At 60.2% G+C, this 9871-nt stretch overlaps 3 protein-coding genes across 5 annotated transcripts; 1 reads left to right on the forward strand and 2 right to left on the reverse strand.

Annotated features, from left to right (window-relative positions):
- Nucleotides 1–6: 6 nt before the first annotated feature.
- On the reverse strand, nt 7–2565 carry THSD8 (thrombospondin type 1 domain containing 8). 2 transcript variants are annotated; one of them, XM_038567139.1, is made up of 3 exons: nt 2250–2564; nt 920–1125; nt 7–145 (listed from the first exon to the last, which is right to left on the reverse strand). In XM_038567139.1, the coding sequence occupies exons 1-2, from the start codon at nt 2398–2400 to the stop codon at nt 926–928; spliced, it is 351 nt and encodes a 116-aa protein (XP_038423067.1). In that variant the 5' UTR covers nt 2401–2564; the 3' UTR covers nt 7–145; nt 920–925. The 2 variants fall into 2 exon arrangements, with proteins under 2 accessions (XP_038423067.1, XP_038423068.1); XM_038567140.1 differs by having other exon boundaries at nt 10–148; nt 2250–2565.
- Nucleotides 1840–5886, forward strand: PRDX2 (peroxiredoxin 2). Of its 2 annotated transcripts, none has more exons than XM_038567137.1 (6): nt 1840–2083; nt 3214–3325; nt 3415–3568; nt 4182–4304; nt 4478–4608; nt 5564–5886. In XM_038567137.1, the coding sequence occupies exons 1-6, from the start codon at nt 1985–1987 to the stop codon at nt 5647–5649; spliced, it is 705 nt and encodes a 234-aa protein (XP_038423065.1). In that variant the 5' UTR covers nt 1840–1984; the 3' UTR covers nt 5650–5886. The 2 variants fall into 2 exon arrangements, with proteins under 2 accessions (XP_038423065.1, XP_038423066.1); XM_038567138.1 differs by lacking the exon at nt 1840–2083 and adding an exon at nt 2577–2735.
- Nucleotides 5887–8034: 2148 nt separating this feature from the next.
- Nucleotides 8035–9871, reverse strand: JUNB (JunB proto-oncogene, AP-1 transcription factor subunit). The gene has a single exon (XM_038565315.1). It carries the CDS (start codon nt 9573–9575, stop codon nt 8532–8534), a length of 1044 nt encoding a protein of 347 aa, XP_038421243.1. The 5' UTR covers nt 9576–9871; the 3' UTR covers nt 8035–8531.

A 9871-nucleotide genomic window follows, 5' to 3' on the forward strand; every position in this document is an offset into this window, starting at 1 on the left:
GCAGCCGCCACCGAAACTCCTGCCGCGCGGCTTCCTGGGAATTGTAGTTCCCAAGGCCGACCGCCGAGCTCCTTCGGGGGAACGGGGTGGGCGGGGTCGCCTTCCAGGCTCCGCCCCGGAGTCCCTGACGCCCCGCCCGTCGGGGCTGCTAGGAGATAGGGAAATAAAAGTGGGAAACTGACGCAGGCCTTGGAGGCCGAGGCCCAGCCAGGGCCTAGAAGGTCAAATATCACTATACTGCCAGACTACCGCCAGTGCCCACATCACTGGGTCCCGGTCCCCGATCTGGATGCTGGCTCTGGTCCCTGTCCCTGCCATTCCACACAGGCTAAGCCCTCCGGACCAGGTATTCCTACTTCCACTGGGCTCAGGCCTTCAGATTTGCTGTCCAGCTCCCTCTCTCGGTACCTCACCCAGACTCTCGCCCTCCCTTTCCCGGCTTCCTAACCTCTCTCTAACTGGGGCTAGGCCTCCTCCACCCACCCCCTCCCAACTGTGATCCCAGATCTCAATAGGCTTCTGCTGAGAGTCTGAGCCCACAAGGCAGGGCCATTACCCCCAGTTGAGGGTTCATGTCCCCCAGTTCTCGAGTCTCAAAGGGGCTCACATCGTCACCCTATAGGTCCTTGACCCTCATCAGGCTCATGTCCCTTCCTCAGGGTCACAGTTCCTCCATCTCTGATCCCCCCCTCCCGGCCCATGACTAGCTTTCTTCCTTTCTCCCCGGGTATCAGTGGGGCTCACGGCTCCTGACTCAGCTCACCTTTCCCCACCATCTTTAAGCCTCATCCCTAAAGGCTCTCCTGCCCGCACCCCCCACGCCCCGCCTTTTCTCTCGCCTCATCCCAGGCCCTGAGGACTCCCAACCCCGGACTAGACCACCTGCCCTGGCCCCGCCTCCTCTGCGCTAGTCTCTCACCCGGGTTCAGGGCCTCCAGTCGCAATCCGTTGGTTTGCAGGATGAACAATCCCGTTGCCTGCAGGGCCGCACCTGCACCAGATTCTCGCGGTCCATGAACACCGGACCCGGCGCCGTGCCCAGGACCTCGCGGCTGCGCTCCTGCTTGCCCAGGTCGCAGAAACAGCGCCACTTCCCCCAGGGGCCAAGGATCGAGTCCTCCAAGTCTAGGGATAGAGGGCCAGGTAGGGGGGAACCTACCCCCGCCATGCCCTCCTCTAGGAAGAGAGGCAGATAAATACACTAACAACAACATCTCCTGTTTGCTGGGCTCTGCGTCTGTGCCAAGCACTCCACCATAGATGATCTAATTTAATTTTCCCATTATTCCCAGGTGGGGAAACTGAGACCTATAGAAAGCAAGCCACCCCTTGAGCTGATACATCTGGTGTGTTGCCCAGAGGAATTGCAAACTGACACTTCCCACCTGTGCCAGCCTGTCCAGTTGGGAGTGTGATACAACACCTTTGGTGCCCACCATCTGAAGCTGACTCCTGTCTTGGGGGAGTGGTGATAATGGGCCTGTTCAGTAGGCATAGTGCCACCTAACCAGCAGGGATGCCAGGTGGTAAATTAAGTGACATAATTGGCATAATATAATGAAGGTACTGAAAGTCTCTGGTGATGTGCTAGCAGGTAATACAAAAACAACTATAATGACCACTTTTCAAGCAGCTCCAACCTTCTGAGTGCTTATCAGAGGCTCTTTTACAATGTTCTTTTATGGACTCCTCCCTATGCCCCTAGGAAACTGGTCTTATCCCAACTCTGCAGCTCACAAAGTCCTAACACTTCATGCCTTCCCAAGACAACACTGGCCTCTTTCTTTCCCTCCGCCTGGCCTCTTGGCTTTGGCACTTGCTGTTCCCATTCCCTGGCACACTCTTCTCCCTCAATCTTTGTATTTTTCGCTTTTGCTGGATTCCTGCTGCATTGGTTACCGATCTGCTCCGTCAGGCCTTTTCCGACTTGAGACATTTACCCGCCCCTTTCTTCCTCTATCCCTATACTTCCTAGCGCTCATCCATGAGTTTATGGATGTGTCTGGTTCTGGATTTATTGTCTACCCATATCCCCCTCTGCCCCTGTAAGCGGTGTAAAGTCAGTCTCTATTTCAACTTACAGGTAAGAAAACTGAGCCTCGGAGAAAAGTAACCAGCCCAAGGGGGCCAGCCAGTGTGCAGACGGGGAGAGATCTGAAGTCCCTGGACGAGGGTCTGTTTGCAGCCAGCTGGCAAAGTGGGGCAATAGGGCACCTTTCCGCACCATCACCCCCGCAGCGTGCGGTTACCTTTTTCCTGATGCTGCAGCCGCAGCTCCTCCCAGAGGTCGCCTTCGCTCTTCTCGCCGAAGTAATTGTAGTTGGGGGAGACCCTAGCAGGGGTCCCCAGAAGCAGGAGAATCAGAGGCGGCAGCAGTAAGTCCGCCGGGCTCCGGGCCATGCCGGACTCCAACCGACCCGGGCGCGCTCCGAGGAGGAGCTCCTCGCGGGGGATGCGGTGGCCGCGTCACCCCCCGCCAGCGGTGGTAGTGGTCGGGGCCCGCGTTCCCCGACTCCTCCCGCCGCTTGCGGGCGCGTGGACCCGGCCGGCCTGGTTCCCCACCCCCCCGCGGTTGCAGTGGACCCGACCGCTCCGCTCGTCCGCCCACCCCCCCTCGCCCTCTGCGTCATGGTTCGGGCCGCGCATAAAAGACACCCAGGCCCAGGGCGCGCTCGGCGCTGAGAACGTGTGTTCGCGCGTCTGCCAGCCCGTGCGCGCCGCCCTTGCCCACGCAGGTATGGACACCTAGAGGGCACCGGGCTCTGGGAAGCCCCCCCCCCACCCCACCCCGGAGCGGCTCCGGCCGGGTCCAGACCTTAGCGCTGCAGCCTTTGTTTCCGCCCGCCGGAGTGGCCGCCTTTGTCCTTGCAGGGGAAACCGAGGCCTCGGCCTTGCAACACAGGCCGCATCGGCGAGCTCCCCACCCCCGGCTCGCGGGGGCTCCTCCCGGAGCGGTGGGCTGGTGCCAGGGAGCTCAAGCCGAGACGCTAATGGGGGGCCCCGGCGCCTGCGGCCCGGCCGCTAGTGCTGGTCAGGGGGGCGGGTCTCCTGCAGTGTCCAGGCCGCGCAGCCCGGTACCCGGGAGGGTGCGGGGTAGTGCTGCGGCCTCTGCCTCTCAGTAACCGGGCCCAGCACGCAGCATGACCTTGGGAAGGAACGACAGAGGGTCTTCCCGGGCGCGCTGACCAAGCGGGGGGCGGGGGGGTGTCTCAGCTTGCAGTCATGACCTCTGGCAAGGCGCACATCGGAAAGCCCGCCCCGCCCTTCCAGGCCACCGCCGTGGTGGATGGCGCCTTCAAGGAGGTGAAGCTTTGCGACTACAAAGGTGAGGGGCAGCCGAGAGTGGGCCCAGGTGGGGGTGGGACCCAGGCGTTAGAGGCCTAATTCCTTGTCTATCCCCGCTTCCTTCCCCAGGGAAATACTTGGTCCTCTTTTTCTACCCGCTGGACTTCACCTTCGTCTGCCCCACGGAGATCATCGCCTTCAGCGAGCATGCCGAGGACTTCCGCAAGCTGGGCTGTGAGGTCCTGGGGGTCTCCGTGGACTCTCAGTTCACCCACCTGGCTTGGTATGAGCGGGACCCGCAGGGAGGGAGGATGTCACCGGGCCTACATTCTCCTCAAGGATCCTTCTTGGGGCTGTTGCTCAACGTCTGTGCCTTCCTTCCGCCCCCCCCCCCCCCCCCCCCCCCCCCCCCCCCCGCCGTCTTGAAAATAATAGCATTCAGAACGCCCAAGTCCTTAATGATGATGGCCTAATTAGCATTTGAAAACTAGTTGCTTGGCCCAGGGAGTTGGAGATGCTTTACCTCACTTAGGGCTACACAGCTTCCCTTCCAATAGCTATTTCAAGAAGGTGGAAACTCCAGTTCTAGTTGGTGAAGGGCTGGGCCCCAACACACAGAACTAGAGAGGAGGATGGGGGGCTGTAAGGCAGGCTTTCTGCCCTGAGCTGTGGGAGGTCACCAGCACATGTGAACACCCTTGACTGGAGCTAGAGCCTTGGCTTAGTGTTCGCAGCTGTGGGAAACAGCCCCTGCAGCCTCTTGAGGGTGGAGTGGGTGGGGATCCTAGAGCCTTGCTCTAAAGCCCCTTATCGCTCAGCTCCAGTACCTCTCCTCCAGTCTTTATCATACCTAAGCCCCCGGGGTGAGGATCCAGCGCTGTCTCTTACACCCCTAGGATCAACACTCCCAGGAAGGAAGGAGGGTTGGGCCCCCTGAACATCCCCCTGGTGGCTGATGTAACCAGAAGTTTATCTGAAGATTATGGTGTGCTGAAGGAAGATGAAGGCATTGCCTACAGGTACTGTGGGGGCCCTTGAGAAGCCCCCGGTCCTCAGGGGCAGGGGACAATGCTTGGGTAGTGTCTTCCCTGCCCCCCAGCCCTGTGGCCGGCTGGTAGGGAGGTGTTATTCCCTCCCCTGGCCCTGGCAGCGGGAACTCCCAGTTCCTCACCATGAACCCTGATATCTTCAGGGGCCTCTTTATCATCGATGGCAAGGGTGTCCTTCGCCAGATCACTGTCAATGATTTGCCTGTGGGGCGCTCCGTGGATGAAGTTCTGCGGCTGGTTCAGGCCTTCCAGTACACGGATGAGCACGGGGAAGGTGAGCACACACATTCACCTGTGTTCACCTGTGGGTACATACTCAGCCCTCATGCAGACACTCACTGCTCTATCACTTGTGTGGGATGGATATGAGGGCCCCAAAGAAGACTCAGTTCGGGGCCTTGTCTGCAGGACCTTTCTAGTCTGGTGGGGGAGATACCCTAATATGAGGGTGGGGAGCCAGGAGTTAACAGATTTACAGAAGGTATTTGAGAAGGCATGTACCAAGGCAAGCTCGGATAATATTATTTGGATCAGGGCAGCCCCGGTGGCGCAGCGGTGTGGCGCCGCCTGTAGCCTGGGGTGTGATCCTGGAGACCCAGGATCGAGTCCCACATCAGGCTTTCTGCATGGAGCCTGCTTCTCCCTCTGCCTGTGTCTCTGCCTCTCTCTCTCTCTGAATGAATAAATAAATAAATCTTTAAAAAAATATTAGTTGGATCAGAGTACTCTCGTGGGAGGACACAGCCTGGTCACAGGCCCTCGAAGTCCAGTGGATCTATGGCTGAAGGAGAAATAGGATCCAAAGGGGTCAGAGAGAAGGGTGCCAAGGTGGCTCCATCAGTTAAGCATCTGACGCTTGGTTTTGGCTCAGGTCATGGTCTCAGGTCCTGGGATCCAGCCCCTTGTCAGGCTCCACACTTAGCAGGGAGCCTGCTCAGAGGATTCTCTGTCCTTCTCCCCCTGCTCGAGCTCTCTCTCTCTCTCTCAAATAAATCTTTATAAAACAATGGGGAGGGTGTCCAAAAAGAAATAAAAATGTCAGCCAGAACATCCTATAGCTTGAAGGACTTCTCTCAATATGCTGTATGGTCATGGGCCTGTACCACTTGGCTCTGGGCTTTTGCTTCTGCTACTCAGGCTCATGCTTTGCCTCTGTTCATCCCCTTGTACTGCCCTACCTTGAAGATGTGGCTCTAGCCTCACATGTGCATCCCTGTGTCTCCCCACAGTATGCCCTGCTGGCTGGAAGCCAGGCAGTGACACAATCAAGCCTAACGTGGACGACAGCAAGGAATACTTCTCCAAACACAACTAGACTGCAGACATGCGGAAAGCTTGGGCTGTTGGCCCCCACCTACACCCCTACGTGGATACCCCATGCTGACCCAGGAAAGGCCGGACCTGCCCCTTTAAACTCCATGACCCTGGAGGGCTTGTCCAAGGCCTTCTCATTCTCCCAGCTGGGAGCTGGTGAATGGTGAGCCCCTCCCTGGAGCCCATCTAGCTGGGCCCAGGCCAAAAGGTGACCAATAAAGTACTAGGACAGACAGGAGTCTGAGTCCTCGTGTCTTTTGCATCTTGGCCCCTTCTCCCTGGGAAATTGACTGTAGTTACTTATCTCCACCACAAGGTGGGAGCATTACCTCATACTCACTGCTTCCTCTTTCTCCTTGGCCTGAGGGTGGTTTCCAAGGGGAGGGGGGTGAGGTAGGCTGTGGGTCCCTTGCAGGGAGCAAGCCCCAAGATGCCCTAGGCCTGAAACCTGGCCACACAGTGCAGCACCCACACTTTGCCATCAGCCAGCCTGGGTTCAAAGGCCATTCAAGAGCTGTGATTTTCCGTGGGTTTCTTCAACAGTAAGATGCGAATAAAGACAACCAACTCACATCACTGTGTAATACAGTATGTGATACATACTGTGAAGCAATACAGTATGTGAAGCTTGGGGTCCAGTTAATGGTTATTAGGACAGGTCCCCGGGGCTGGAAGAAGAGGGCGGGGTGCCAGCCCTAAGACCAGAACCACGAATGGGAGCTGGAGCTACATGCACCGTCCCTGTTGCAAGCTCTGCCCCACACTAGGTTGGAAGGATGGCCCACCTGGGGTGGAAGGGTGAGGGTCACTTCTGAACCAGAGTGTGTTCCCAGGAGTGCAGTTTGATGCTGTGTATCTTCAGGCAAGTGGTTTTGCCACTGAGCCCCCATTTCCTTCCACAGGACAAACCTCATTTAATCCATAGACCCATTATTAATATTGCTATCCAGCCTAACAATCCTCCAAAATCACTCATTTGGGCCTTGGAATTTTATCTACACTCCTTCCCCAAGGCCCTCCGTGGTTTCCCTGACCTCCTCTCCGCACTCTTGGTTCACTCAAATCCAGGAACACAGTTTTTGTTTTTTTTTTTTGTTTTTGTTTTTGTTTTGTTTTGCTTTTTTGCTGTTCTTTAATAGGCTGGTCTTGTTCTGGCCACAGGAACTTTGCATGTGCTGTTTGTTCCCTCTTGCCCAGAACGTTGTTTTCTCAGAGCCTGGCTTTAAAGCTGAAAACTCGCATCATTAAAGGTCCACGTTTCCAATCCATTCTCCAAAGCCCTCCCCTGCCCCATCACTACCACTTTGACCGGTTTTGTTTTGTTTTCTCTTGCTAGCACTTACCACAATCTCCGAATCCTGTCTGCTTGTTTATTGTCTGTCTGCCACGGTCCGGGCAGTGTCTCCAGGGCTAGGTTGTTGAGCATTTCGTAAATGAATTAATGAAGCGTCTGCTCTGCCCACCCCACCCCTGCGGCTTCTCAGCCTGTGTTTTTCTCTGCCGCTCTGGGGGGCTTCAAGATCCGAAGCCAGCTAGACCCCCTCCGGGCGCACCAGCCGCCCTCCCACCCGTCCCAGCTGCGGGGGAGGGCGTCCCGCGAGAGGGCGGCGGCGCCCGGCAGCCCGAGCAGCCGCCCCGGCAGGACCAGACCTGGCAGTCGCCCTGCGCCCTGCTCCCAACCTGGCACCCGGGAGGGGAAATTGGCAGGCGGGCGCCGCCCTTCCTGGCGGGGGTGGGGGGGTACCGCGGCGGCGGCGGCGCGAAGGCTGCAGCAACCCCCCGCCCGGGTCAGGTCAGACGGAGCGCGCGTGGGCGCGGCGGGGCCCCGACGCCGACCCGATGGGGCGGGCTCGGGGCTGGCTCCGGGACCCAGGAGCTTGGCCCTCCCACCGCGGACGCTCTGGACCCAGGCCTGGGGCTTTCCGGGCCCCGGCAGCCGCCTGCCTGGGAAAATCCCGGCCCCCTTCCCGGCGCCGCAGCCCTGCCCGGCAGAGCGGGGGAGGGGATTCCCGGAATCTGCCCGGAGACCGCCGGCGCGTCACTGGACAGAATCGGCCCATGTAGGGGCAGCGCTTCCGCTGCGTCAGCGGGGAAAGCCCCAGCGCGCGCAGCTGGGCGGGGCTGCGCCCGCGCACTGCGCGTCTCGCCCCAGGCCTCCTGCCCCCTGGTGATGGGCGGCTGGACCGCGTACCCGCCCTGGCCCTTCCAACCCCGGGGAGGAGGGGGCCAGAGAAGGGTCCGCCGCCCGCACTAGGGCTGCAAGATGCTTAGGTAGAGCTGGCGAGGAGGACACGGACACTGGCGCGAGTCACAAGCAGGAGTGGGGTGGGGGCAGCCCACTATTCTCCTCCCTCCTCCCGCCCGGCTTGGAAAAAAAGACAACAAATTAATAAAGAACCATTTTTTTTTTTACTTAAATAGATTCAATAAAAAGTCGGAACAACAAACACACACACACACAAACACATCTTAAAATAAACTCTTTAGGGACCGAGTGCGTGTTTCTTATCCACAGTACGATGCAGAGGGGGGAGGGCAGGGGGCGGGGGTCCCTTCCCCAGTGTCCCCGCGGGCTTGAGTACCGGGCGGCGGGGCCAGCTCCGCCGCGATCGCCCCCTCCTCCCCTCCCTGTTAAATACACAAATATATTATATTCAATATGAATCGAGTCTGTTTCCAGCAGAAAAAAAAAAAACATACAAAAAAACGCGAAAGGGGGGCTTGTAAACGTCGAAGTGGAAGGACTGGACGCAGAGCGGGCGGGCAGGAGTCCAGTGTGGTTTGCGGTGCCCCGGGGGCCGGTGCCCACCGCCTGCCCCCTCGCCCCTTGGGAGGCGTGCGCCCAGTCGTCCAGACTGGGGGAATGTCCGTATGGGGGGGCGTTCAGAAGGCGTGTCCCTTGACCCCGAGCAGCAGCTGGCAGCCGTTGCTGACGTGGGTCATGACCTTCTGTTTGAGCTGGGCCACCTGCTCCCGGAGGAGCCCAGCAGTGCTCGACAGCCCCGCGTTCTCGGCCTTGAGTGTCTTCACCTTGTCCTCCAGGCGCGCGATGCGCTCCAGCTTCCGCTTCCGGCACTTGGTGGCCGCCAGCCGGTTCCGCAGCCTCTTGCGCTCCACTTTGATGCGCTCCTGGTCTTCCATATTGATGGGGGACACCGGTGGCGTGGCGTCGCGGCTGCGCGCCTCAGGCACGGTCTGCGGTTCCTCCTTGAAGGTGGAGGCTCCTCGGCCCAGGCCCAGTTGCGCCGGGTGGCCGCCAGCGAAGGGTGGCGCGTGTGGGAGGTAGCTGATGGTGGCCGTCGGGTACGAGCTCCCAGTCCCGACGGCGGCCCCGGCGCCTCCAGAGGGCGCAGAGGCTGGGGAATAGCTGTTGAGGTTGGTGTAGACTGGAGGTGGCTCCGGGCCGGCGTAGACGCCCCCGGGCCCAGCCGGGGGCCCCGAGCTGGCGCCCAGGGACACGTTGGGGGGCGTCACGTGGTTCATCTTGTGCAGGTCGTCCAGCGCTTTGACAAAGCCGTCTGCGAAGCCCTCCTGCTCCTCGGTGACACCGCCCCCGGCGCCCCCCGCACCTCCGCCGCTGCCTCCCCCGCGGGGGTAAAAGTACTGTCCCGGGGGCGTGGGTGTCGTCGTGATCACTCCGTTGCTGTTGGGGACGATCAGGCGCTCCAGCTCCGATGAGGCAAGCTTGAGCGACGCGCCTGTGTCCGAACCCTGGCCGGAAAAGTAGCTGCTGCCACCGCTGCCCTCTGGTCCCGGGCCCCGCGCCCCGGGGGCTTTGAGACTTCGGTAGGGGTCGGCCAGGTTGAGCGCCAGGCTGGGTTTCAGGAGTTTGTAGTCGTGTAGAGAAAGGCCGCCCGGAGCCCGGCCGTATCCCGCCGCTGCGTATGAGTCGTCGTGGTAGAAGGGCTGTTCCATTTTAGTGCACATCCGGGCGGCCCAGGCGGTCTGGGGGGGTCCCTGCGGGGCCGCCCCGGGCCTCGCTGCGGCGAGCGGCGCCCTGTCCGCGACGGTGGCTGGACTGGGTATCTGGACGCGCGTTCCCAGGAGCTGGCACCGGCCGGGAGAGGCCAGCCGGCGGCGGTGCGCGGAAGCTCCGTGCGGCTTCTCGAGCCCTTCGGCCCCTGTCCGGCGCGCTCGCTTTCCTGGTGTCGCTTCCCCCTGCTCCCCGCTCCCTGCTGACTCCGGTGCTGGCCTGGCCGCGCTCAAGGTCCCGGCAGCTCAGG

Source organism: Canis lupus, chromosome 20 (assembly GCF_011100685.1).
Source record: "Canis lupus familiaris isolate Mischka breed German Shepherd chromosome 20, alternate assembly UU_Cfam_GSD_1.0, whole genome shotgun sequence".
Lineage (NCBI taxonomy): Eukaryota > Metazoa > Chordata > Mammalia > Carnivora > Canidae > Canis > Canis lupus.